We start from the raw sequence: 27,692 nt of genomic DNA, 5'->3' as shown, positions 1-27,692 counted from the left end.
TGCCAGAGTCCAGCATTCCTTTCTCTCTGTCCATCTCTGGGTCAGGTGCTGTATAGTTTTTTCCAGAAGTCGCTAGAAAGTTTGTTTTTGCTTTTGTTTTTTGGTTGTAAAGGTGATGCCTGAGGAAGAGACTTGGGCTTTAAGAGGGGTACAGCAGGAGCTGATACTGGAAGGGGAAGCCAGAAGTAGGAACTGGTTTGGATGGGAATTAAATGGAACAAAAAAGTCAGAAGTCTCTGGGGCTAACCCCTGTGCTCCAACCTGTCTATAGTTTAAGCAGGTCCTGCTCTTCTCCTGGGACAGTCCCTGCAACTCCACCTTGACTTCACTTCCTGCTTCCAAAGCTAGTTTATGATTTTTGACACTAATTGGTGGACACTCAAGATCATTTAATTTTGCTTCAAATACCCTCCCCCTTTCCTAATACAAATGCAAAACAGCGTGGGAATCCCCCTTCGGAGGGAAGAAACGGTGCAGCTTTAAGAGAAAGGGAAAGGAAGAAGAGGGCGCTGACACAGAGCCTCCTACCATTGGCTGCTGGAGGGGATCCCATCTCAGGGATTGGCCTTGACAGAGACCGCCCCCTCTTGTGATTGGTTCAGCCGGAGAGATATAAGGCGCCTGTGCCTACCTTCTCCTCAGTTGGAGGGAGGCACGGAATCCGGCTTGGTCTGTGTTCCGAGTCGCACCTGGCAACCCTCCCCTCTCAGGATCCGAGTCCAAGTCTCGTGGAGGCTGCAACCATGAAGGAGAGACGGCCCCCCCAGCCAGTCGTGGCCAGATGTAAGCTCGTTCTGGTGGGGGATGTGCAGTGTGGGAAGACGGCGATGTTACAGGTGTTAGCGAAGGACTGCTATCCGGAGGTGAGCTGCCCGCCCACCAGCCGGCTTTTCTCCCCGCTTGCCTGCTGGGGGTCGGAGGGCGGGAGTAGATTCCCACCTGCCCAGGAGAGCTGTCCTCCCCAGTCCCACCGCACCCCATCCTCAGCTGCTTTCTGAGGCTGCCCCATCCCCAGCTGCATTCTGACTGGAGGACTGCCCTGCCTTAGCTTCCCCTGAGACCTGTCCCACTTCTGCCGCCCCGCTGGCTCCTCCTCACCTCTTCACCCAGAGGCCCCGATCAAATCCCCTCCTACCTTCCTTCGTCCCTGGAGTCTGCTCTCAGGGGATGGAACTGGGGCCATTGGAGAGGCTGGGGTTTCTCCTTGACGTAGTCCCTGCCTGTCCCCTCGCCCCTCCGCAGAGGTTCTACGAGTGTGCCTCCAGGCAGGCTTCTGCCGTTCACCTGGCTCAAGGAGCTTGTAGGGAGGAGACGACCAGCTGGAATTGGCTTGTGGCTCTCTAAAATGGGGAGACAAACAGATCCGGGGATGAGGAGTATGTGTGTGTGTGTGTGTGTGTGTGTGTGTTGTGTCCCTGACCATCTAGGATATGGGGGGCTTGTCCCTGGCTGGGGGGTCATTCACATTTCTTACTTGGTTGGAGCGAAGTGCCTGTGCCTCTGCAGCCCCTTCCCTCCTGCCTTGTGTATCCCCTCCTCTGGCTCTTTATCTCTTGTCACTTTAGTGTCTCATGAGGGTGAGTGCTTGTGTAGCCAGCACTAACCAGAGGATTCTGAAGGTAGGGTGTGAATGGATCCTCTCTTCTCACAGACCTATGTGCCCACCGTGTTTGAGAATTACACAGCCTGTTTGGAGACGGAGGAACAGAGAGTGGAGCTTAGTCTCTGGGATACCTCAGGTAAGACTGTGGCCCCAAATGCCCCTTCCCCACCTCCACTGGTCTGCAGCTGCTGTCTTTTAGAAATTGTTTCCCCATTTGGTGGAGAGGAGTATAGCGCTTGCCAGGGAACGAAAAGACGGGGATCTGAAGAGGGTGGGGAGGGTGGTGGTTGGTCAACTCAGTTGAATGGTCCAGAGCTACAGAGTGGATGAACCCCACAGGACTCGCTTCTGTTGGTCTAGTTCTGGGATGGTGAGGTGAAGGGACCCATGAATACTGCTGGGGGGGCAGTCAAACGGGGCTTCTTGATTTCCACTCCCTGCCACCCAGCACATACACACACACACCATGCACACAACCTTTCCTTTCCCAGAGCAAAGCCAAGTAAGAGGCAGGAGGTGCAGTGCTGCTGGAGGTGGTTGTGGTTGGGGCAGGGAGACTAGCCCGCCTTGGGGGAAATGTTGCTCAGACTCAGTTTTCTCTCCTGCATTCCATCTCGGGCCACTGCTGTCCTCCTGCCGCAGCTTAGCTCCACTCGTCACACTTCTGCGGCTCAGGGATGATGCGATGCATCATCGATGTTTTGGAGGGTGGGGGAAATGGCTTAATATAGGATATAGTTTGTTAATGGTGGCCAGGGGGGTTGGTTCTGACCATTTTCCCTGTCCTGGGGTGAGGTAGAAGATGCTTTGTCTCTCTAGAATGTAGAAAGCAATATTTTTCCAGCCTGTCAGCCCCACGCCGTTAGTGCTAGGCTATCTTTTGCTTTGATTCTGACCCCTTTCCACATCTCTTTACCCCATATCTTTTTTAATAGACTGGCTCAGAGTCATAATTAGGGAATAAAAGCCAGAAATAGGAGGAAGAAAATAAAATCCAGTACTCCTCCAAAATGCATATTCATGCTGAGTTTAAAGAGGAACTATAAATCATCAGGGATTTCCTGTTACATGTAATAAATATGATGTCCTACTCCTCCGAAGAGCTTATGTTCCCATGCTCCAATTTTGAGGTCTGAAAAGGTTGGAGATAGGGCATGGGTTGACAGAAAATAAGACTTTCTTTTGCTTCCCTGCACACCAAACAAAAATTCCTCAACCTGGTATGCTTTTCTCTGTTGTGGTTCCAGGGGTTGGGAGGCAGGGTTCTAGTTATCCTGGACTGTGCTATGCTGGCTGGCTTGGACTAGGATGCAGCTTGGCTGCACGATGTATGGTTTTTGGTTTTTCATCTGCTGAACCCTCCCACCTCCCAATCTTCCCAGAATCTTACTGCAGCTATCTCTTTTCACTACCACCGCCCAAACCCCCTGCTGCTATGCCCCTCCTCCCACAGTCAGAATGCAGCCCCAATCCCAATTCAGATAATGGAAATTCAGCAAGTGTGGTCTCTATTCCCCGTGTCACAGCCCCACCACCCAATTTCAGAAAGGATAAAGGCTGTCGGTAATTCTCAAACTCCCTCTTTCAGATTAGATTCCCATAAGGAAGGAGGAAGTGGCTGTGGTGTGTGGGACGGGGCTTCCCAACACTGGGGCCAGGATCGATCCTGTTCCCATTATTCACTTGCTGATCTTAGGGGAGGGGGATCCAGCCAAAATGGAGGCCTTGTCCCCTCCCCCTCCCCCAGTGCTGCAGTGCTTCTGTTCCTCAGTGCTGCAGTGGTAAGACCCCACCTCAGAAAGCGATGGGGGCGGTGGCTGAAGAAACAGGCAGCTATCCCAACTCCCCTGTACTCCTTTTTTTTTTAATGACCACCCCCTCCCCAGCTTGGATTCCCCCCAGTTTCCATGGCGATTGCGGTGCCGGGAGAGGGGCTGCTTGCTATTCTGAGCACGGATTGTCTGGGTTCCAAATCCGCTACTGCTCCTTCCCTAGGGTGGGGGGGAGTAGGCTCAGCTCCTTGCATTCTCCCATATGGGACCACCTGGGTGGGCATTGCCTACTCTCCTCCCGATGAAGGACCCTTGCTCTAGCCTCTAAATCCCCAGCTATTGGTGCTGCTGTCTTTGAGATTGCCTTCCTGAGATCTTAGGGATAGGGGCTACAGCTTTCCTTTTGCCCTTTTCAGTGTAAGTGATTTGGGAAGGAGGAGGAGTGGGGCACTGAACCCTTGATGCTATCCCTCCCCTGCCAACCTCCTGGAGCTCTGACCCCATGGTAAAGAAGCAGGGCTTCCAGTTATGTAATAGGCCGGTTTGTTTCTTTGCTGGGGAGACCCTGGAGCAGAAGAAGCGAGCAGAGTTGGGCAGCAGGCAGACCCTAGAAAAGAGGAGACCTAAAATAAGCAAGTTGGGAGCATCTTTTTTTTTTTTTTTTTTTTTTTTTTTTTTTTGAGACAGAGTCTCACTCTTTTGCCCGGGCTAGAGTGAGTGCCATGGCATCAGCCTAGCTCACAGCAATCTCAAACTCCTGGGCTCAAGCTATCCTTCTGCCTCAGACTCCCGAGTAGCTGGGACTACAGTCATGCGCCACCATGCCCGGCTAATTTTTTCTATGTATTTTTAGTTGTCCGATTAATTTCTTTCTATTTTTAGTAGAGACGGGGTCTCGCTCTTGCTCAGGCTGGTTTCGAACTCCTGAGCTCAAACAGTCCGCCCACCTCGGCCTCCCAGAGTGCTAGGATTACAGGCGTGAGCCACCGTGCCAGGCCTGGGAGCATCTTTTGAGACTCAGAAAAGTAGTAGGTCTCAAAGTAAGCCTTCTGTAAGAGACCCAGACAGGATCGATTTATACGTCACCCCTTTTATTTTGCTGTCTCTTCCTTTTTTTTGGACTAAGGGAAATGATATTCTTGCGCTGCCTTCTGGCAGGTGGTCAGTCCCAAGCTTCTAGGCTGCAGCACATTCCCTTGGGAGATGCGATGGATCCTCAGGGATCAAGAATGGTATTCCTGAGGCTCTTTGGACTTAGGCCTATAGGGAGGGGAAAATACCATGGCTCAGTATCAGCTCTTTTTCCCCTACATCAGGATCTCCCTACTATGACAACGTCCGTCCACTCTGCTACAGCGACTCAGATGCAGTATTACTATGTTTTGATATCAGCCGTCCAGAGACAGTGGACAGTGCACTCAAGAAGGTAAGGCTAGATAAACTCCACAATCTCTAACTCAGCATGAGAACAAGAAGGAATCTTGGGGACCTTGTCATCTAATTCCCTTTTGTGAAATAACAAGAAACCAAGGCCAGGGGAGGGAAGGGCTTTGCTCAAGACCATACCATTAGCTACAGCTCTGGGACCAGAACCCAGGTCTCCTTACCCCTCTGCCTCCTGCCCTTTTCACTGTCCTATACTGCTTTGCCAGAGGCCCAGCAAGCAAAGGACTGAGAGTCAAGAGAGCCTTCGGGGGATATGTTTGAGGGTCAGGGATAGGACCTTTTGGAAGCTGCTTCAAGAGATGTTGATCTCAGGCCCACTGAGACTGGGCAAGCCAGGCAGGTCTGAGCCAAACTATTGGTGAGAAATGCTTGGGTCTGGGTGGATATGCTTATACTGAAGAGTCCTGGGAAGCCTTGCAGAACTAGCATAGTTTCTCAGAAGGTGCTGGAATTATGTCCTTTCCTTGGGAAGAAACTGGTTGGCTTCCCCCTGACCTTTTGGACTTGTAAGGCCCTTTGATTGGGGTGAGAAGGCATATTCATATCCTCTGTGTGTGGCAGAGAGTGGGAGGAGAATTGCCCCTGTGCTTTTTCTGGTGACTGGGCTGTTGACTGAGGGGACAGATTCCTGGGTCAGTGCTCTGGTGGCCCCAAAGGCCTCATGGGCAGGAAGATGATGTAATTAGTGCAGTGGAAATGCTGTGACTCAGAGGGAGGACTGGGCTGGTGATAAGCAGGTTGATGTGTATGATGTTGCCAGCTGGGCTCCTCTGGGTATGTGTCTGCCACTGACCCTCCCTCCTTCCTCCTTCTCCTTCCCTTCTTCCTGCTCTGGCCCTCAGTGGAGAACGGAAATCCTAGATTATTGTCCCAGCACTCGTGTTTTGCTCATTGGCTGCAAGACAGACCTGCGAACAGACCTGAGCACTCTGATGGAGCTGTCCCATCAGAAGCAGGCACCCATCTCCTATGAGCAGGTGTGTGTGTGTGTTGGGGGTGGGGTGGGGATAGATACAGGTATATGGATTAAAATATGGCCCTTGCTCAAACTCTCCCACTGTGGCAAGAGAGAATTGGTGTTATAATTAGTAAAGTAGTCACCTGGATAAAGGGTACTTGTTTACCTAGGTATATGCTATAGGTAGCAGGTGAGCCATTCCTGTGTGTGCCAGCATTTCGAAGATTGCATTGTGTGTGGACCATTTGCATTAGAATCATTAGAGGTGCTTGTTAGAATTTCAAATTCCTGGCTCCATACCTATAGAATCACTCTGGGGGAAGGATATGGGTGGGAATCTAATCTGCATTTTGACAAGACCCTTGGATAATTTCTTATGCACATGGGAGTATAAAGACCATCTCTTTTAAGCCAGTGTTTCCCATTAAAATCTGATTTACTTAGTCTGGCATCAGTATAGTTTTAAAAGCAACCCACGTGATTTCTAATGTGCAGTTAGGCATCATCTTAAGAAAACTAATCGGCAGAGGGTGGTGGTAGAGACTGGCAGTTGGGTCCCATCTGCAGTAGCTCTGGGGAGTGGCACATAGAAGGCAGTGTTGCAGAGCCACTTTGGACCACTGCATTAATGACCTCACCTCCTTCTGCAGGGCTGTGCGATAGCCAAGCAGCTGGGTGCAGAAATCTACCTGGAAGGCTCAGCTTTCACCTCAGAAAAGAGTATCCACAGCATCTTTCGGACAGCATCCATGGTGTGTCTGAACAAGCCTAGCCCAATGCCCCCGAAGAGCCCTGTCCGAAGCCTCTCCAAACGACTGCTCCATCTCCCCAGTCGCTCTGAACTCATCTCTTCTACCTTCAAGAAAGAAAAGGCCAAAAGCTGTTCCATCATGTGAAGTGGGAATTGGAGGGGGGAGACAGCCCCCCACTTCCTCCCTTGGGGTGCAGAGGCACGGGGAAAGGGAGGATGAAACAATTTAGGACACTGGACATGAGTTTTTCAGATGGCCACGGTGAGGGCTTGGAAGGAGACAGGAATGGGATGAGGAAGGAGCCAGGCCCGGCATGAAGACCTGACACTGAAAGAACCATCATACCCCAAGCCAGGCACGAGGTTGTGGAGGGGGCAGCTGCCCCAGTGCCCTCCACTCCAGAAGAAGGAAAGGTGTCGGGGTACGGGGGGCATGCTGGCCTCATGGGCTTGGGGGCCTACAGCAGCCTCACCTTCAGCATCATGCCTCTTCCACACAGTGTTTCCATGCAGCCAGGGGATGGGAGGGGCCCCTGAGCCCTTCCCTTCCCCACTAAGGAGGCAGCAGAGGAATGGAGAGTGCGGAAGCCAAGAGGCAGGTCCCTTGGGAGCTTAGCCCAGGTGCTTCATAACTGAAACCAGAAGGGCAGGAGCTGGTCAGAGCCAATAAGAAGGAAACCTCATCTTTGCATAGCCCATGCCTCGTGGAGAGGTGACATCATACATTCACATGCTTCTCACCTAAGTCCCCAGGGTCCAAGGGAGAAGCCCCAGACCCCCTTCTCTTGCAGAGTGTGGGGGTGGTGGTGCTGCAGGGGCAGGGCTGGGTGGGGGTCAACAGACTTTTTCTGCCCTTAGGCAGTACAGCTGGCATTTGTTTTATAGACTCTTGTCTTTGGAATTGGGGGGAGGGGGGAGTGTTTCAATATGTTATATGTTCTGTGTTTAAAGAAGAAAACCTATTTATTAATGAAATATATAACGCATATGAAGAAGTTGACTCTATTTTTTTTGTTGTTTTTCTTCCTCTGTTTGGTCATTGGTAATGAGGGAAAAGCTGGCCTGGGGCCCTTTCTGTGGGTTGCAGATTGGCTGCCTCCACAGCTTCCTAGCACCTCCAACAAGGAACTCCTCCCTCTCCCCCAGTCCCCCTGCCAAGTCCTACTAAGCCAAGAAAGAACTCATTAGCCCTGGAGCAGGGTTTTTCAACCTTGGAACTGTTGACATTTTGGCCTGGATAATGCTTTGTTGTGGGGGGCTGTCCTATACAGTGTAGGAAGTTTAGCAGCATCCCTGACATCTGGCAGGTACTAGATGGCAGTAGTACCTCCCAATATCATAACCAAAAATGTTTCCCGATATTGCTGAATGAGCCCTGGGGCAAAATCACTCCTAGTTGAGAACCACTGCCCTGGAGAGTCTAATGGAGAGAGACAAAGTTGGGTGAAATCAACAGTAGAGTATCCAAGCTGCTGAGATCCCACCTGCTGCAGGGGACAAACTTAGCCAGGGACCCCTTAGTGGACAGACTAAGCCGATGCTGGGGAGAGGCTTCTGGGTTCCAGTCTCCTCTGAGTTTAAAGAGAAGAGACATCTGCCTTCATGACCTTCCAATCCCAGTGTCTGTTAATGGCAGCTCGGGGGCCTTAACTTCCCTTCTCCTCAGTGACTTACAGCTCTTGTTTCCCAAGTTTCATAGTACAGTGCTAGAAATAAAAAGTTACCATGTATTGAGTACTTACGATGTGCCCAGCACTGCACTGAGGGCTTTACCTACATTTTCACATTTAACCTCATAAATGATAATAGCTAACATTTGTTAAATGTTTACTATGGGCCAGGTACGATGGCTCATGCCTATAATACCAACAATTTGGGAGGCTGAGGTAGGAGGATCCCCTGAGGCCAGGAGTTTGATACCAGCCTGGGCAACATAGTAGACCCCCGTCTCTACAAAAATGAAAAAAAATTAGCCAGGGTTGGTGGCATGTGCCTGTATTTGCAGCTACTTGGGAGGCTGAGGCAGGAGGATCGCTTGAGCCCAGGTTGCAGTAGCTGTGATTGGGCCACTGCACTCTAGCCTGGGAGACAGAGCTAGATCTTGTCTCTTTTTTTTTTGGAAGAAGAGTCTCACTCTTTTGCCTGGGGTAGAGTGCAGTGGCATCATCATAGCTTGCAGCAACCTCAAACTTCTGGGCTCAAGCAATCCTCTTGCCTCAGACTCCCAAGTAGTAGCTACAAATACAGAAGCATGCCACCGCACCTGGCTAATTTTTTCCATTTTTTACAGAGATGGGCTCTCCTTCTTGCTCAGGCTGGTCTCAAACTCCTGAGTTTAAGTGATCCTCCTGCCTCGGCCTCCTAGAGTGCTAAGATTACAGGCATGAACCACTATGCCTGGCCTAGACTTTATGTTTTTTTTTTTTTTTTTGAGACAGAGTCTCGCCCTGTTGCCTGGGCTAGAGTGCCTTGGTGTCAGCCTAGATCCCAGCAATTTCAAACTCTTGAGCTCAAGCGATCCTCCTGCCTCAGCCTTCCACGTAGTAGCTACAAATACAGGCACGTGCCACCACACCTGGCTAATTTTTTCCATTTTTTTGTAGAGATGGGTTCTCACTTTTGCTCAGGCTGGTCTCCAACTCCTGACCTCAAGCTATCCTCCTGCCTCAGCCTCCCAGAGTGCTAGGATTACAGGCGTGAGCTGCTGTGCCCAGTCTAGACCTTATCTCTTAAAAAATGTTTTCTATGGGTCAGGGGCACTTATGAGGTCTTTATATGTTTTCTTTCTTTGTTTTTGAGACAGGGTCTCAGTCTGTTGCATGGGCTAGCAAGCAGTGGTGTCATCATAGCTCACTACAACCTCAAACTCCTGGGCTCAAGCAATTACTTACTGCTAGTAAGTGATTAAGTCAAGATTCAAACCAGGTCTCACCATTAACTAAAATCCCATGGACCTCTTATTGCTAGGCATGTTGTACTTAAAAAGGAGTCTCTACCTATGATCCTTATAAGAGCATAGTCTCCCTGTTTCCATCTCCAAAGATGTTTGTGAGAGAACTAGTGGGATAAGACGAATAAGCATCCTTTAAGCTCAATGTCTTACGTGTGTCATGAGAGAGGTGTGCACAAGTACTACAGGAACTCTGCCACTACGAACATGGACAAGTTTTATCACCTTTCTGGATCTCAATTTACTCATCTTTAAAGACACTGAAGATGGTAGCCTGAAAATGGACTCTGAAGTTAAATGAACCTGCAAGTTGAATTTTGGTTCCATTCTTAACTATGTGGCCTTTAAAGGCATAATCTTTCTGGGTCACAATCTCCTTATTAGTAAAATGGAGGTAATATCCACCTCATACTGTTATGAGAAATAAGTAAAATAACGTAAGTTAAGTGTCCAGCCAAGAGTTGGGCACTTAGGTTCTCAATGTAGAGTAACTAACTGCAGCTCAAAGATTCTGGCCTACCACCGTGGGTCTGATAGTTAGTTGGGGTTCCATTCTGTGGGTGGAGAGCCCTCTAGTGTTCACTTGGTGGATTACTCCCAATAGACCTCAGACTTTTTTCCCCCGCAGTTCCTTCTGGATTCTGTAGACGTGAGAAGGTGAGAAGTTGCAGAATTCTAAGAGCAGAAGCATGTGTCTCTTAGGGTTACTTTGGGCCATTGTGCATGATGCTCAGGAATTTAAGATTATCTGAGTCTATCCCGACGCTCTGTTTGAGACTTGAAGGCACATTCAGAGAGAAAAGCCAGACCTACATCCATGTGAGATCCAGACAACAAAGCAGATGATGGAAAAATGGGAAGAGAGGCACTAGATACTTCTGGTTAACTAAACCATTCTAGCAGTTGAAGTGTTTCGTTTGTTTGTTTTGAGGGGAAGAATTATGAGCCCACAAGACCAAGAAGAAACAAAGTGAACATATGACTTGGGGTAAAAAAGCTCAGTGGAGGATTGAACTAGGGAACCAGGAAGAAGAAAGAAGCAAAAATATCAAAACAGCTCAACAACTGGCCAGATTCCAAAGATCAAGAAATTGAGAAAGCCAGGGTCTCATCTGGAATGTTGAGAAAACAGGTGTCAGAGCCCAGGAGATACTGTCCTTCCGGAAAACTTTGGAATCCATTGTGTGGGCTCATTCTGAGTTGTCACAATAACTAGAGGTTGTTATGGCATTCACCTCGCTATGGGGCCAAGGTTGCTTAAATGTCCTCCTAAGCCTGGAATAGTTCTGCACAATGGAGAATTATACCACCCTCATTGTTAAATACTAGGCTTCTTCTGTAACCTAATCTTCACTTTGTCCAGCTGTAAAGCGGGGCTAATATTCTATCTCAAAGTATTTTTGTAAAAACTCTTTTCTACAAACGGTATTCATTGTTGTTAACTGCAGTTGTTAGTTATAATTACGTGCTATAGATATCTAAAGAAGCCCTTAAATTCCTCCGCTATAAGCCACGGGCCACGACAGTCATTAACTGTAGTTTCTAGGACCAGCAGATTCCCGGAAGACTGCGCAGCGGGAGGCCCTCACGCGGGAAACCTGCCCACGGAAAACTCTTCCTCCCGCAGACGCAAACCTTTGCTGAACCACATTGCCCAGCAGACCACGCGGCGTGAGGACCGGCGTTCGCGCCGTGCATTCTGGGATTGGTAGTTCTCGGGCCTCACTGTCGGCATGTGCCGCCCAACATCAGGAACTCGCCTTCCCAGCTTGCAGCGCGGCCGGGGGAGCAGCTTGGTGATCAGGAAACGGGAAAGATGGCGACTGCTCGGCGACGTTGAGGCCGCGTTGGGCGGTTCAGACTCAGGGTGGTGAGTCCTGGGCGGTGGAGGCGGTTCCTAGGAGCTTGCAGAGAGGGCGAGAGTCGGGGCTTGGCGGTGGCCCTTGCCTCCGGGACGAGGCGGGCAGGGACGTCTCCAGGAAAGGGGCATGAACCCGGGGAGCTGTGACGGGCAGGAGCGAAGGGGCGCGGGCCCCAGGGGGAGTGTTGGCTCCTGGGGGCATAGGCCACGTCCCTGGACGGTATTGCTCTCCCAGGCCTCTGCCCATGGCACAGTGTTGGTGATATCCCCAGTCTGACCTTATTCTTTCATGCTTCAGGTGGCCTTTGCTCTAGCCAACCTGGAACTCTGGCTTTTCTCCCAGAACCAGTCCGTGCTTTCCCGCCTCTGCGCCGCCTGTATTATTTCTTTTGCTAGAATGACTTGTTTTCCGTATCCTCAATTACACCTCTTCAGATTCTACCTATACTTAAAGGCTCAAGAGCCACTTCCTCTATGGAGCTTTCCAAATCACCTTTTACAAATGAAAGGAAACTCCTTTGAACTTCTGTGTAATACTTCATCTGAGCTTTGGTACACATGTTGGTATGTTTCATATCCCCTATTCTAAAAGCTTCCTTTTGTAACTCACATAGCACCAGCACTGTGCCTTGCATATAGTAGATGCTTGATAAATACTTTATTGAATGAAAAAAAGAATCTGCCCCTATCCTACAAGAACTGAGAATTCAAAGATCCGGAGATTTGAGAGGAAGGCTGCTGGAAAACATGGCCAGAGTCAGCCTGGTTATTTGGCCCTTGTGATGAGTATAACCCGTAATAAAAGTTGCCTAGGCCGGGTGCGGTGGCTCATGCCTGTAATCCTAGCTCTCTGGGAGGCCGAGGCGGGCGGATTGTTTGAGTTCAAGAGTTCGAAACCAGCCTGAGCAAGAGCGAGACCCCGTCTCTACTAAAAATAGAAAGAAATTAATTGGACAACTAAAAATATATAGAAAAAATTAGCCGAGCATGGTGGCGCATGCCTGTAGTCCCAGCTACTCGGGAGGCTGAGGCAAGAGGATTGCCTGAGCCCAGGAGTTTGAGGTTGCTGTGAGGTAGGATGACGCCACGGCACTCTAGCCGGGGCAACACAGTGAGACTCTGCCTCAAAAAAAGAAAAAAAAAGTTGCCTATATTTACCTTTTTGTTATTCTCACTTCTCATCCTCTTCCAAACTCACTCCACTCAGGCTTCTACTCCCTTCATGCCACTGAACCAGCTCTTATCAAAGTCACCAATAATCTTTTTCCAAATGCAGTGGTCACTTCTCTATCCCCTGGTCTTTCTCCATTTTAGCGGTACTTAACACAGTTGACCACTCCCTCCTTGAAACACATTTTTGGCTTCTGTGTTGCCATACTTTACTTCTCTTTCTCCTTTCCCACTGGCTGCTGCTGCTTTCCAGGCTTTTTGTCTGGCTCATCCTGTGCCTAACTCCTGTAAAAATGTTCCAGAGCTCGATCCTGAATCCTCTTCTGCTTTTTCCTTTATTCTACCTAATTAGGTAATATCATTTAGTGCCCCATGGCTTCAAAAGCCATCTGTGTATTAGTGACTCAAATTTTTGTCTCTAGACCCTCTCCCCTGAGTTCCAGATTTGCATTTCCGTCTGCCTTCCTGGAATCTCCACTTGGTTGTCTTATTGACATCTCACACTCAATGTGGCCAAAATGAAATTTTGATTTCCTTGTAAATCTGTTCTATTTCACAAAGGAGCCATATATGCAAAGCAACCCCCAAATGCAGAAGGAACTGAGAAGCCAAAGAATGAGGCACACAAATCCAGTCTGTTGGTATAGGGTATTTTACTGGGAAACTGAAGGACAGAAGTGTGGTCTTGGACAGCCACAGGAGAGGTGGATTTCTGCGCGGTTACCCCACCAGACCTGGAATTTATATACTATAGCAAACGGTTATAAGTGCTTCAGAGGGAAGATGTAAGAATTTATTTAAGGGCAGGTTTACGATAAGTATGCATTTATGATAATTGACCTGAGGACAGGATTTATAGTAACTACATGCTCTTACACAAGGAACAATAGATAAACTGGTAATCTGAGGCATTCCTAGGACTGGTGTTAATCAGAAGTCAGCATGATGGATTAGCATCCAAGATGGAGTTACTTTAGCCTTTAAATGTCCCTTCCTGGCCAGGCGAGGTGGCTCAGGACTGTAATCCTAGCACTCTGGGAGGCTGAGTTGGGAGGATCACTTGAGCTCAAGAGTTTGAGACCACCCTGAGCAAGAGTGAGGCACCGTCTCTGCTAAAAATAGAAAAATTAGCCGAGTGCAGTGGTGTGTGCCTGTAGTTCCAGCTACTTGGGACATTGAGGCAGGAGGATTGCTTGAGCCCAGGAGTTTGAGCTTGCAGGGAGCTATGACGATGATGCTGTACTTTAGCCGGGGCAACAGAGCGAGACTCTGTCTCCAAAAAGTATATAAATAAATAAATAAATAAATCTCCCTTCCCCAGTCTTCTCCAGTTGATTTGCTAATGATGCCACAAACTATTAGATTTCTCAAACCATAAACTTAGGAGCTGTCTTTGTGTCCCTTCTTTCCCATTCTCCCTTCATCAGTAAGTATTGTCAGCTCTGCCTCCAGAATATACCTGAAGATATCTACTTTTTTTCATCTCTGTTGCCACCTTCCTAGAATAAGCCATTGTCATCTCTTGCCTAGGTTACTATAAAAGACTCTGAGTGGTTGTTTTTACTCTTGCCTCCCTACTATATATTTTCTTGCAAGTCATCAAAGTAATTCTTTTAAAATGTAAAATTAGATCATATCACTTCCTGTTTGTTTCTTTCTTTCCTTTTTAGAGACAGAGTCTTGCTCTGTCACCCAGGCTGGAGTGCAGTGGTGTGATCACACCTCACTGCAATCTTGAACTCCTAGGCTCAAGCGATCCTCCTGCCTCAGCCTCCCGAGTAGTTGGGACTACAGGCATGCACCACCACACCCAGCTAATATTTTAGAAAATTTTTTGTGGAGACAGGGTCTTGCTATGTTGCCAAGGCTGGTCTCAAGCTCCTGGCCTCAAGTGATCCTTCCATCTCTGCCTCCCAAAGTACTGGGATTACAGGTGGAAGCCACCATGGCTGGCCTGTTTATTTATTTTTTAGGACGAGGTTTTGCTCTGTTGCCTGGGCTAAAGTGCAGTGACATCATGATAACTCACTGCAACCTCAAACTCCTGGGCTCAAGCCATCCTCCTTCCTCAGCCTCCTGAGTCGCTGGGACTATAGGCGTGTACCACCATGCCCTGCTAATTTTTTAAATTTTTTGTGGAGATGAGGTCTCCTTATTTGCTCAGGCTGGTCTCAAACTCCTGGCCTCAAGTGATCCTCCTGCCTTGACCTCCCAAAGGATTACAGGAGTGAGGCATTGCATCTGGCCCACTTCCTGTTTAAAGCCCTTCTGAGGTCCTCATTGCAGTTAAAATCCAAGTTCCTTTACTCTGGCCTGTAACACATTTTCATGATCTGACTTCTGCGTACCTCACTGAACTCATCTTGAATCAGTCTTCACCCTGGGTCTGTGCTGCTCAACCACACAAATCTGGCAAACTCGCTAAGCTAGTTCCTGCCCCAGTGCCTTAGTACTTGCTGCTCCTTCTACCTAATAAGTATTTCCCTGATCTTTGCATGGCTCTCTTTCCCATCATTTAAGTTTTAGCTTAAATGTCAACTAAAAATTCTTCCCCGAGCCATCTTCTCGTTCATACCTCTACCCATCCTATCACCCTGTTTTATTCTTTTCGTTGGTGTTCATTACTATTTGAAATTCTCTCTGTTACACTAGAATTAGGCTTTATGAAACCAGAGACTTTGTTTACTGCTGTATCTCCAGTAACTACAGTAATTTCTGGCACATTGCAGGTGCTCAATGAGTATTTGTTGGAGGAATAAATGATGTCCAGGATGGTTTATAGGAAAAATAACCTTTCTTTTGGATTGTTTTCTTAGGGCTATAAGTAGAAGACATATGAGTATTTCTATGTCATATGCATGATGTACTGATGTAAAACAGACAGTCATTTCTTGGGGTAATCGTGAGATGAAATGGGTTATCCCCACCTTTTTTTTTCTTTGAGATAAGGTCTCTCTCAGTTGTGTGGGCTAGAGTGCAGCAGGGTCATAGTTCACTACAACCTGAAACTCCTGGGCTCAAGGGATCTTCCTGCCTCAGCCTCCCAAGTAGTTGGGACTACAGATGCAAGCCACCACACCCAGCTAATTTTTCTTTTTTTTGAGACAAAGTCTCACTCTTTTGCCCGGGCTAGAGTGCTGTGGCATCAGCCTAGCTCACAGCAACCTCAAACTCCTGGGCTCAAGCAATCATTCTGCCTCATCCTCCCGAGTAGCTGGGACTACAGGCATGCGCCACCATGCCCGGCTAGTTTTTTCTATATATTTTTAGTTGTCCAGCTAATTTCTTCTTGCTCAGGCTGGTTTCAAACTCCTGAGCTCAAACAATCCGCCCGCCTCGGCCTCCCAGAGTGCTAGGATTACAGGTGTGAGCCACTGCGCCCGGCCTAATTATTCTATTTTTCGTAGAGATGGAGTCTCACTCTTCCTCAGGCTGGTCTTGAACTCCTGGCCTCAAGCAGTCCTTCCACTTCGGCCTCCCACAGTGCTAGGATTATAGGCATGAGCTAGGTCTCCTGGCCTGTCACCACATTTTGAAAGTGTTTCTTGTTCATTCTTTTCTCACTTTATACATTCTTTCTTCTTAAAGACATATGGCAGGGAATGGCATGGGAAGGGGGTGTTGTAAACTAAACATAAGGGACCATTCCAGCAGAACCATTTGGGGATAAAATTAGTTCTGAGAAATGTATCCCAAGTCTTAGGGATCATAGGTTGCTGTCATTTTAGCTCCTGGCTGAATTAGATTTCCTAGTCCAAGGCACAGTTGACAGTGTGGCAGTGGTGTTCAGCGTCCTGCTCAAACCTTTCATGAGGCTGGGTAATATAGATGATCGAGGCTGTGAAAATCTGAGTAGGGAATGTCAGGACTTCTGCAGCCTCTAGTTTTTGGTACATTTCTTTTAAAAAATGTTTTATTTTGAAATAATTATAGATTTGCAGGAATTTCTTTTAATCTGAGTAAAAGTGTGTTTGTTTCTCCATTTAAATTAATTTTTTCCTTGTGGTGCTGATTATAATCCAAATCTTAAACTTCTTTTTCCTCTTTTGAGCTTGCTTTCATTTCTCTTTTTTTTTTTTTAAAGAGGCAAGGTCTTGCTCTGTCTCCAAGGTTGGAGTGCAGTGGTACAATAATAGTCCTTTGAACTTTCTTTATGAGCTCAAGAGAATTTATCTCCCTTAGATGTACGTGTGTTGACTGATTTTGGTGAGCTTAGCGAGCAGGCCTAATAGACTTCTAAGATAAGGAATATAAGATATTTCTAGAAATAGTTGGTACACTATTCACTAATACTTCCTTTTTTTTTTTTTTTTTTTTTTACTACTGGGTCTTGCTCTGTCACCGGGGCTGGAGTGCAGTGGCATCCTCATAGCTCACTGTACCTCTAACTCCTGGGCTCAAGCAATCCTCCTGCTCAGCCTCCTGAGTAGCTGGGATTATAGGCACGTGCCACCATGCCCAGTGAATTTTTTTCTATTTTTTTGTAGAGATGGGGTCTTGCTCTTGCTCAGGCTAGTCTTGAACTCCTGGCCTCAAGCAGTCCCCCCACCTCAGCCTCCCAAAGTGTTTGGATTACAGGTGTGAAACACTGCCTCTGGCCTCCTTTTTTTTTTTTAAGAGAAGGGTCTCACTCGATTGCCCTGGCTAGGGTACAGTGGCATGATCATAACTCACTGCAGCCTCCAACTCCTAGGCTCAAGGGATCCTCTTGCCTCAGCCTCACAAAGTATTAGGATCACTAGGACCACAGCCACACCCGGCTAATTTAAAATTTTTTTTTTTAGAGATGGGGTCTCCAGGTCTTGCTGTATTGCTCAGGCTAGTTTCAAGCTCCTAGCTTCAATGATTCTCCTGCCTCAGCCTCCCAAAGTGCTGGGATTACGGGTGTGAGCCACTGCACCTGGCTTTACTAACACTTCTTTTAATACTCTTTTGCAGTTTAATTACAAAAAAATATGGTATATTCATTGTACATATTTAGAAATGAATACATAAAAAGGAATCACAGAGAGACAGTATAGTATAGTGAGTAACAACAAGCCTTTGGAGCCAGACTGCCTGTAACTCTGCCACTTACTACCTGTGTGTCCTCAGGCACATTACTTTATATACCTGAGCTTCAGCTTTCTCATCTATACAGTAGGCATCCTAATATATCTTCCTCAGGGTCATTTTGAGATTAAGGAATTATATATAAACAGTCTAGAGGAGTACTGAGTACATAAGTACTCTTCTTACCCATAACAGATGGCAGGAGAGCTGGCTGAGAAAAAAGACCGTGATGCATCACCCTCCAAGGAGGAAAGGAAGCGATCTCGGACTCCTGACAGAGAGCGGGATAGAGACCGGGACCGGAAGTCTTCCCCATCCAAAGATAGGAAGCGGCATCGTTCCAGGGATCGGCGTCGAGGAGGCAGCCGTTCCCGCTCCCGTTCCCGTTCTAAGTCTACAGAAAGGTAAAGTAACTTTGCATGTCTGTTACATGGGAAGGGAGTGTACATTTGAAACTTACTCATTCTTGGTTTCTCTGATGCCTCCAGTATTAGACATCTACTTATCATACATTGATCTACCCCTAGCCCAGTTGGACCTGCAGGTGTTTTAAGTTTTCCTCAGTGACCCAGCTCTTAAAGATTAAGAGGGAACTTGTAAGATGAAGGTCCAGATGATGAAGGAAGGTAGTTCATCTCTTCATACAGTCCATGGTTTATCACTGCTGTTAATACTTAGTAGTACACCTCTGATCTGTAAGACCTCAGAATTCCTGTGTAACTTTCCTGGGAAACACATTCCCCAGTTTATAAAACATTACTTTGGGGAGAAGACAACATGGGAACCTTCTCAGGGCTGCGCTGAAGCAAGATACTGGAAATATCAAGTGATTTTTTTAAATTTGTTCTCTTCCAGAGAACGACGGCACAAAGAACGAGAACGGGATAAGGAGCGGGATCGGAATAAGAAGGACCGAGATCGAGACAAGGATGGGCACAGACGGGACAAGGACCGTAAACGATCCAGGTACCGGAGGGAATGAAAGTGGACTTTAGGGGAATACTCCCATCTCTTCCTCTCTGCATCTGAACTGCTCAGCTTCGTAGGAAAGTAAATTTCTCTTAACTGATCCTGTTGGTAGTTATTGCAGAGCTGTCCTTTTTAGAAAGCACTAATCTTTCTTAGAAAGTATGACAGTTGTTGAAGTCGAAACCCTTTGAGGCTCAACTTGTTCTTAGAATTAATTAATTATTTTTTTGAAATAACTGACATTTGTTAAGACCTTATTATAGCCAGGCACTTTATATGGAATGTTCTTAGAATTTAGAAATTAGTTTGGAAAGGTTACTAGGCTACAAAATATTCCTTTAGCTCTACTGGATCATTGAGTTTCCTATCCAGCATATACAACATATATTTTTTGGAATAACTTAATGTCCCAGTGCCTTGATCTCTTTCCTCTGGAAACTTTCTATGCAAAGTTCTTATCAGTCCCTGAAAGTGTAGGTTGAATTCAAGGCAAAGGACAGAATATTCACAACAGAAACTTGGTGGGGTTGTTTGAAATCTCTTGTATATTAAGCTTACAGCAGGTGTGGGGAAAGAATTGTTGGGACTGATAGGAAGGACAAATGGTGGGGGATATGTACAGTGGTATCTTCTTGGCTTGTGGGTGTGACCCTGTGGGCTAAATTCATTATGTATTGTACAGTTAAGGAGGATTTTTCTTTCAATATGCACTTGCTGTATGGAGGAAATATTTTTGACATCAGTAGTGAAGTCTCACTTGCCAGAAGAGGAGATTAGTCTCAGAAAAGGAGATTTGGGTAGAAGGGGGCCAAGACAGGGCCATAATTAGGTTTCAGAGCAGGCAGAGTGACCATGCCTGCTAAGGGAGCTTCAGGACATGGTGGATCATCATGGGTCAGTCCTGTTGAGTCATGGGAAAACTTCCACCTTGTTTTTGGGGCTCAGCCTGAACCTCATCCTGGGGCTGGGCTAAGACAGCGATATGGGCTTTTCTTGTTCCTTTTCCTTAAAGCTTATCTCCTGGCCGAGGAAAAGATTTTAAATCTCGGAAGGACAGAGACTCTAAGAAGGATGAAGAGGATGAACATGGTGATAAGAAGCCTAAGGTAAAGGAGAGGAAGGACTGTTTCATCTTCCTTTTCAACTCAAGGCCTGCTTTGTTGATCTTTAAAGGGAGAGAGCCTTTATGGACTGAAGTTCTGTGTTTTATCTTCAGGCCCAGCCATTATCCCTGGAGGAACTTTTGGCCAAGAAAAAGGCTGAGGAAGAAGCCGAGGCTAAGGTAAGAACTTGGGGGTCTGTATTAGTCTGCTCAGGCTGCCATAACAAAATATCACAGACTGGGTGGCTCCAACAACAGAAATTTACTTTCTCACAGTTCTGGAGGCTGGAAGTCTGAGATCGAGGTGTCAGTAAGGTTGTTTCTTCTGAGGCCTCTATCCTTGGCTGTTTTCTTCCTCTGTCTTCACATGGTCTTCCTTCTGTGCACATGTGTTCTTGGTGTCTCTGTGTGTCCAAATCTCCTCTTCTTACAAAGATAGATTGGGTTAGGGCCCACCCTAATGGCCTCATTTTAACTTAATCACCTCTTTACAGCCCTGTCTCCAAATACAGTCACATTCTGAGGTGTTAGGGGTTAGGGCTTTAACATAGGAATTTTGGGGGGCACATAGTTCAGCCCATAACAGGGTCCTAGGCCTATTTGTGTTTTTCTCAGCAAGTTTAATGCCTGAGTAAGTATGGGCTCCCTACCCTCACCCCGTATATGATGTGACTGTACCCTGCTCCCAGATCCTTTGTTTACAGTTCAATCTGCTTTGTAGCCCAAGTTCCTCTCCAAAGCAGAACGGGAGGCTGAAGCTCTAAAGCGGCGACAACAGGAGGTGGAAGAGCGGCAGAGGATGCTTGAAGAAGAGAGGAAGAAAAGGAAACAGTTCCAAGACTTGGGCAGGAAGATGTTGGGTTCGTTTTTCTACCCCATATAGTCCCTAGATGGGGTAGGAAAGGGTGGGATGGATTATAGTGTCACGCAGGAGATACAGAAACCTGTTTGCTGTGGAGTTTAGAAGAGAGAAGGATGAGGCGTGACAGAAGGTTTTTTCTGTTAGATCTCCATTTCCCTTGTGTCATAAATCTACCTCTTTTTTTTTTTGTCCTCATTTGGTGTCCCTTGTCTGGATTCCCTCCATTCCCTTTCCTTTTTATTTCCACTGAGCTCTTCTGCAGCTTTGCTTTCTTTGGTCTGCAGAAGACCCTCAGGAACGGGAACGTCGGGAACGCAGGGAGAGAATGGAGCGGGAGACCAATGGAAATGAGGATGAGGAAGGGCGGCAGAAGATCCGGGAGGAGAAAGATAAGAGCAAGGAACTGCATGCCATTAAGGTGCAGGCCTCGGCTCTGTCTTCACTTTCCCACATACAAAAAAATGAGCTTTAGTTATTTGGCCATTCTGATGTCTGCATGCAATAGTCAGGCCTAGAGGTTGATGTGCTTTGTGTTCTTTCCCTGGGCAGGAGCGTTACCTCGGTGGCATCAAAAAGCGGCGCCGAACGAGGCATCTCAATGACCGAAAGTTTGTCTTTGAGTGGGATGCATCTGAGGACACATCCATTGACTACAACCCCCTGTGAGTGGCTTCCAGCCTGAGTGCTAAGTCTTATATTAGGCAATCCTAGAGAGAGCTGGTGACTACAGAGGTAGAAGTAAGGAGAGCTGGGATGGGAAAATAGGTAGACTAGTATTCAGCCAGCCCTCTGGGTGAGGAAAGACCCCGACCAGGAAGGACAACTGTTACATATTGGTAGTCTGCCCTTGGCTCTTACTGCTGTAACAGTTCCTTCTCTTTTTCCTTCCTCTGTCTCAATCCCAGGTACAAAGAACGGCACCAGGTACAGTTGTTGGGGCGAGGCTTCATTGCAGGCATTGACCTAAAGCAGCAGAAACGAGAGCAGTCACGTTTCTATGGAGACCTAATGGAGAAGAGACGAACACTGGAAGAAAAGGAGCAAGAGGAGTGAGTGAGCGTGGGTAGGGGTGGTTGGGCAGAGCCCAGAGTCTTTACAGAAAGGAGTTGGAGGGTACTGATTCCACTTATTCCTCACATCCTGCTGTAGGGCAAGACTCCGCAAACTTCGTAAAAAGGAAGCCAAGCAGCGCTGGGATGATCGTCATTGGTCCCAGAAGAAGTTAGATGAGATGACAGACAGGGACTGGCGGATCTTCCGTGAGGACTACAGCATCACCACCAAAGGTGGCAAGATCCCCAATCCCATCCGATCCTGGAAAGACTCTTCTCTGCCCCCACACATCTTGGAGGTCATTGATAAGTGTGGCTACAAGGTAAGAAGGGGCAGATTGGCTCAGGAGACCTGACATGTTCCTGCATTTTAGGGAATACAAACTTAGTTTGAGAATAGAGAACTTTGTTCCTTGACTATTTGGTGCCTTCTGTGCCAGTGGGCACCAAAAGTGACTTTGTCTATCACTTTTTGGTAGAAGTGTTGGCCTTTAGTGATTATGTTTCTTCTTGGGTCCCCATTCCTGTGAACGATACTTGGTGTCCTCTCATTGTGCTAGCATATGTGCCCACTTAGTCATCAGTAGCTGAGGTAGTATAATTCTACCTGTACCCATTACTCTTTCTCTGGGTCACTGCAGGAACCAACACCCATCCAGCGTCAGGCAATTCCCATTGGGCTACAGAATCGTGACATCATTGGTGTGGCTGAGACTGGCAGTGGCAAGACAGCAGCCTTCCTCATCCCATTGCTGGTCTGGATCACCACACTTCCCAAAATTGACAGGTAGTATCAGCTGGCACCAGTTGGAGTGGGTTTGGCTGGGTGGGAAAGGTGGAAGTGGCAAATGAGTATTTGGTTTTCTTTTTAAGTCTACAATCAGAAGCTCACTTCTTTATTCTGGGTTGGATATTAGGGAATAATTGGATTATCATATCAAAGTAGTATATGATTTTTTTGCTGGCAAGGATCACACCTTGGAGAACTTTGCTATCCTGGAGTTTCTGATTTTTAGATGGGATCATTGCATCCTCTTCCTCCCACCCTCTACATTCCCATAGCTCCCCTTGAGAGTTGACTGTCTTGCTCCTGTTTGTGGTTGGATAAGAACCAAAGCTCACGAAGCTGTGGAATGCCCCATTTACCACAGGATCGAAGAGTCAGACCAGGGCCCTTATGCCATCATCCTGGCTCCCACTCGCGAGTTGGCTCAGCAGATTGAGGAAGAAACCATCAAGTTTGGGAAGCCACTAGGCATCCGCACTGTGGCTGTCATCGGTGGCATCTCCAGAGAAGACCAGGGCTTCAGGCTGCGCATGGGTTGTGAGGTTTGTTTCCTTAGCCAACAGCCAACCTGCTGTTTGGGAAGGCTTTGGGGCTCTGTTTCTAGTTTCTGGAATAGATGTGCAGCAAAATGAAGAAAGGGCTTGGTTTATATATGTGTGTGCTATTATTGAGAACTTACGTACCAGCGTTTATGCCACACAATATATATATCATATAGCTCACAGCAGTCATATGAGAATAGGTAGTAATATTTCCTTTTTATAGATGAAGCTGAGGTTCAGGTTAATAACTTGCCTGAAGTCACACACATCTGGCAATGGGTAAAACTGAGGTTCATATCCAAAGCTTGTGCTCTTAATTGCTCTGCCAGACTGTGTCATTGACTCTGTGCATTGCCTTCATCTCAGGAAAGGAGAGGAAAGCTTTTTATGAGAAGTCTGCTATAAGAATTGAATCTTATAATCAGTATAATCAGAATTGAATCAGTATAATCCCTTTAGGCAGCCATCTCCACAGTATTCCTGTCTCTCTCCCATCTAAGAAAGTTCCTTCTGATTTTGGCCTCCACTGTCTAACCCCTGGACCTTACTCAGAGACCTCATTGCATTCCTAAGAAAATCCAAGGTAGCAGTGATTTCATACCAGTTCTCAAGAACCTTCACTGCTAAACATAACTGGAGGTTGTTATGTAACTAATCAAATTCATTAGTATTGGAGGTCTGTTGTCCAAGTGGGTGGATAGTTCATGGGAGAGAAAAGAAGAAGGTACCTTCTGGGGCCATTTATGGTTATACTGTACTCCCAGATTGTGATTGCGACCCCCGGACGTCTGATTGATGTGCTGGAGAACCGCTACCTGGTGCTGAGCCGCTGTACCTATGTGGTTCTGGATGAGGCAGACAGGATGATTGACATGGGCTTTGAGCCGGATGTGCAGAAGATCCTGGAGCACATGCCTGTCAGCAACCAGAAGCCAGACACGGACGAGGCTGAGGACCCTGAGAAGATGTTGGCTAACTTTGAGTCAGGAAAACATAAGTACCGCCAAGTAAGGCTGCTTCTCTGGGTTGGGAAAAGTTGGACAAGTTCCCAGACTTGCTCTTGGACCCTTCTTGTCTTAGCTGGGCCCAGACTACATGTTTCCAGAATGGTGAGATGTGCCTAGGTACAGTCTTCTGACAATCCTAGGGGTGGAGCCATTTGGCTTAGCCCTAGAAAAATGATTCCAAAGAATCTTGCTACTACCTGGACCACAGGTGCTAGCAAATGCTCTCAACCCTTCCTGTCATCATAAGATGCAAAGTGCCGTGATGAACAGGTACTGGGGAAAGATGGGAAGGCAGAGGACACTTAATTCCTGACGTGGTGGCTATCAAAGCTTACAACCACGGCATATCTTATATTGCTTAGTCTGGGTTGAGCTGCCTGAGGTGACAGTGGGCATGTGATTGTGTCTCTGTGGGCACAGAGCTGAGTCTCTTGTTTTCATAGACCGTCATGTTCACGGCCACCATGCCCCCAGCGGTGGAGCGTCTGGCCAGGAGCTATCTTCGGCGACCTGCTGTGGTATACATTGGCTCTGCAGGCAAGCCCCATGAACGTGTGGAACAGAAGGTCTTCCTCATGTCAGAGTCAGAAAAGAGGTATGGGGCAGCTGAGCCAGGGAAACAGGGTGGAGAAAGAAAGGGCTTTGAGAACTTCTTTTGACGCAAGCAGTGGCTGCAGGGCGATTGCTCTGCCGTGTTGAAGAGCTTCTGTTTCCTTAAACAGAATGCTGTGGGCATTGAAAAACCTGGATTGATGTTCACAGGTCAGAGTTGGGCATTTCTCTTGGAGTGGGAGGTTTTATGCATCTCATTTTTCTCCTCTTCCCCCCAGGAAAAAGCTGCTGGCAATCTTGGAGCAAGGCTTTGATCCACCCATCATCATTTTTGTCAACCAGAAGAAGGGCTGTGATGTGTTGGCCAAATCCCTGGAGAAGATGGGGGTGTGTTTTGCAGGAGAGAGCAAAATCTGGCCTCTGTGGCACTGCTTTCTGAAACTGTCAGGGCACCCTGGGCTCCTGCTTTCAATTCTCACCCATTCTTTAACCTCTCCAGTATTCTACAAGGCAGGGCCAGAGGGAAAAGGGTGGTTTGAGGGGATAAGGAGAACGGGGTTAATTGCTAGGATTCCCTGTCCATTCCAGTAATGCCAGCCAAAGCTGCCTTGGGTGGGGCAGGGGCCAGGGAAAGGTTTTGGGACCCACATCCTGGCAGTGTGAGGATGTGGAATAGAGTGGGATGAGCTGTTTGTGTTTACATTTGGGAGAGGAGATGATGGGATCAAGAGGCAGGTACTGTTGATAAACAGTGTCCTTTACTCCTGGTACTGGTGCTTGGGGGGAAGGGCGTGTTTTTGCCACTGAACTCTTCAATTTCCTTAAACTTCTTGACCCGTGCTTTCTACCCTGGTCTCTCTTCCTTATTCTTTTTGAGTACTCATCTCTCTGGCTCCACATCTCGCTGACTGCTTTGCCTTTGACCTTACTCTGTCTATCCCTGCCACACTACACTCCGTTCTCTCTCACCCCTTTCTTCAGCTCACCTGTTCTCTCTCTACTTTCTTTTTTTTTTTTGAGACAGAGTCTCACTCTGTTGCCTGGGCTAGAGTGCTGTGGCGTCATCCTAGCTCACAGCAACCTCAAACTCCTGGGCTCAAGTGATCCTCCTGCCTCAGCCTCCTGAGTAGCTGGGACTACAGGCATGTGCCACCATACCCGGCTAATTTTTTCTATATATTTTTAGTTGTCCAATTAATTTCTTTCTGTTTTTAGTAGAGATGGGGTCTCGCTCTTGCTCAGGCTGGTCTCGAACTCCTGAGCTCAAACAATCCGCCTGACTTGGCCTCCCAGAGAGCTAAGATTACAGGCGTGAGCCACCGCGCCCGGCCTCTCTACTTTCAATTGTGCTCATTCTTTCTCTTGCTTCTTTCTCTTTCTTCTACCCTTCTGCTCTCTCCAACCCTACCTCTGCCCCCATTCCCTCTTAACTTCTGTGTCTTCGTGGTCCCATTGCTCTTTCTTCACCTCTCCACTCTTCCAACAGTACAACGCTTGTACCTTGCACGGTGGAAAAGGCCAAGAGCAGCGAGAATTTGCATTGTCCAACCTCAAGGCCGGGGCCAAGGATATTTTGGTGGCTACAGATGTGGCTGGTCGTGGTATTGACATCCAAGATGTGTCTATGGTTGTCAACTATGATATGGCCAAAAATATTGAAGGTAAGTGCAGGGGAAAACAGCTCTAAGCCAGGGCAGTCAGGCTCCTTATGTCGTCCCACTTGAAGTCAGGGTGATGTACTTAGGAGGCTGCTGCTCCCGTCTCCCACAGCTCTGAGTCTGGGGTTGCTTGCCCCAGTGAGAAGATCTCCTGTCCTTTATCTCACCTGGGTTTGTTGTCCCAGCACCTGGGATAACACACTCTGGCCTCAGGTATGGAGAAGGATGAAGCCAGGGAACCCTGGGTCTTGGTGTGGTAAGATGACCACAGTCAGTAGCAGTAATGGGGAGATAGACACTGTGGAGAGGGCCGTGGGTGCTTCAGGTTCACGCAGCACAAGGCATATTTACTGCCCTTGGAGGTGCAGTGGGGAGGGCGCCTTTAGAAGCGGAGGCTTTAGGCACTGCTCACCAGGGCATCTGGCCTGGTGCGAGTGATGTTCTTCCTACTCCCCAGATTACATCCACCGCATTGGCCGCACGGGACGAGCTGGCAAGAGTGGCGTGGCCATCACCTTCCTCACCAAAGAGGACTCTGCTGTGTTCTATGAGCTGAAGCAGGCCATCCTGGAAAGCCCGGTGTCTTCCTGCCCCCCAGAGCTGGCCAACCACCCAGATGCCCAACATAAGCCAGGCACCATCCTCACCAAGAAGCGCCGGGAGGAGACCATCTTTGCCTGACAGCACTCTCTCATGGGTTCAAGGGCAAGCTCTGAAGCTGCCTGATGCCTGTTCTTCACAGCCCTCACATCCCCCTTTCCAGGTCCCCACTCCTGGGTTATGGGGGCTTAGGAAGCAGTCAGACTCCCTGGCCCAGACTCTGAGGGCTTGAGGCCTGAGTGTGGGGCTGCAAAAGAAGATGCTTGTAGGAGGCAGGGGAAGCAGGTTACTGCGGATTTTGGCCCATCTCTGTCCCTCTGGGGGGCTTTGGGATTGCACTGGGCCGAGGACTCTTGCCAGTTTATGGGGGCAGCTAGTTGGCATTACCCCCTGGACTGAACAAAAACCTGGCTGCCTATGTGGGACCTTCTCCAGCTCAGACTTGACTGTAACTGTATAAACCGCAGCAACATCATTGCCCCAGATGCCCTAGGAGATCTGGCACCATGAGGATTTTGGACCGTGGAATCTTACTGTCATTTGGACAGCTGTTTGCCCATTTGGATTACAAAATATGTTGAGAGCCTTTAGACCTGTGCGTGGCCCCGGGCCAAGGGGTGCTGTGCACTCTAGGCATCCTCCCCAGGGAATTTTTTTTAGTAGATGTGGGGACAGGGTGAGCTGGCTGTGTCCATCTTTAAGTCACTGAGTGAAATTTCTGTTTTCTATTCTCTAAGAAGATAAGTTTGTATGTTCTGAGAATAAATAGATGAATATTCAGGCTGTATCTAGTTCCAGCTAAACTCATCTCCTAGGTCGTCCCTGGCAGAGGACATGAGGGACAGCACTGGGCACAGTGGCTGGCTTGGAGAATGAAAGACAATCACATCAAGAGAAGAGCCTAGGGTCTCAGCTGGTAGTCCAAGTCCACAGGTGGCACTTGACGGGAGATGGAAAAGCCATGGCAGCAGAACCATCGTGCATCTTCCCTCTCCTGC

At 47.9% G+C, this 27,692-nt stretch overlaps 2 protein-coding genes across 2 annotated transcripts; both read left to right on the top strand.

Moving 5' to 3' along the window:
- The first annotated feature begins 646 nt into the window (after positions 1-646).
- On the top strand, positions 647-7,525 carry RND1 (Rho family GTPase 1). The gene is made up of 5 exons (XM_012654265.1): positions 647-863; positions 1,652-1,739; positions 4,692-4,801; positions 5,664-5,798; positions 6,430-7,525. The coding sequence occupies exons 1-5, from the start codon at positions 744-746 to the stop codon at positions 6,673-6,675; spliced, it is 699 nt and encodes a 232-aa protein (XP_012509719.1). The 5' UTR covers positions 647-743; the 3' UTR covers positions 6,676-7,525.
- A 3,732-nt stretch (positions 7,526-11,257) lies between these two features.
- DDX23 (DEAD (Asp-Glu-Ala-Asp) box polypeptide 23) lies at positions 11,258-27,480 on the top strand. Its single transcript, XM_012653286.1, has 17 exons — positions 11,258-11,350; positions 17,759-17,967; positions 18,419-18,529; positions 19,545-19,638; positions 19,749-19,814; positions 20,356-20,494; positions 20,781-20,914; positions 21,046-21,158; positions 21,402-21,545; positions 21,646-21,871; positions 22,190-22,335; positions 22,700-22,877; positions 23,642-23,884; positions 24,328-24,479; positions 24,715-24,823; positions 25,923-26,097; positions 26,552-27,480. The coding sequence occupies exons 2-17, from the start codon at positions 17,759-17,761 to the stop codon at positions 26,773-26,775; spliced, it is 2,463 nt and encodes an 820-aa protein (XP_012508740.1). The 5' UTR covers positions 11,258-11,350; the 3' UTR covers positions 26,776-27,480.
- The last annotated feature ends 212 nt before the right edge of the window (positions 27,481-27,692 follow it).

This window comes from Propithecus coquereli, unplaced genomic scaffold (assembly GCF_000956105.1).
Source record: "Propithecus coquereli isolate 6110/MARCELLA unplaced genomic scaffold, Pcoq_1.0 Scaffold111, whole genome shotgun sequence".
Lineage (NCBI taxonomy): Eukaryota > Metazoa > Chordata > Mammalia > Primates > Indriidae > Propithecus > Propithecus coquereli.
Note: the sequence above shows the minus strand (reverse complement) of the source record. Positions and strands in the feature narration are given on the sequence as shown.

Excerpts from the sequence above, each read along its gene's own strand:
- RND1 (XM_012654265.1), top strand. The coding sequence starts at position 744 with ATGAAGGAGAGACGGCCCCCCCAGCCAGTCGTGGCCAGATGTAAGCTC. Across the intron at positions 864-1,651 it reads CGAAGGACTGCTATCCGGAG|ACCTATGTGCCCACCGTGTT; the intron begins GTGAGCTGCCCG and ends CTCTTCTCACAG. Across the intron at positions 4,802-5,663 it reads TGGACAGTGCACTCAAGAAG|TGGAGAACGGAAATCCTAGA; the intron begins GTAAGGCTAGAT and ends TCTGGCCCTCAG.
- DDX23 (XM_012653286.1), top strand. The coding sequence starts at position 17,759 with ATGGCAGGAGAGCTGGCTGAGAAAAAAGACCGTGATGCATCACCCTCC. Across the intron at positions 20,495-20,780 it reads CTTGGGCAGGAAGATGTTGG|AAGACCCTCAGGAACGGGAA; the intron begins GTTCGTTTTTCT and ends TTTGGTCTGCAG. Across the intron at positions 26,098-26,551 it reads TATGGCCAAAAATATTGAAG|ATTACATCCACCGCATTGGC; the intron begins GTAAGTGCAGGG and ends CCTACTCCCCAG.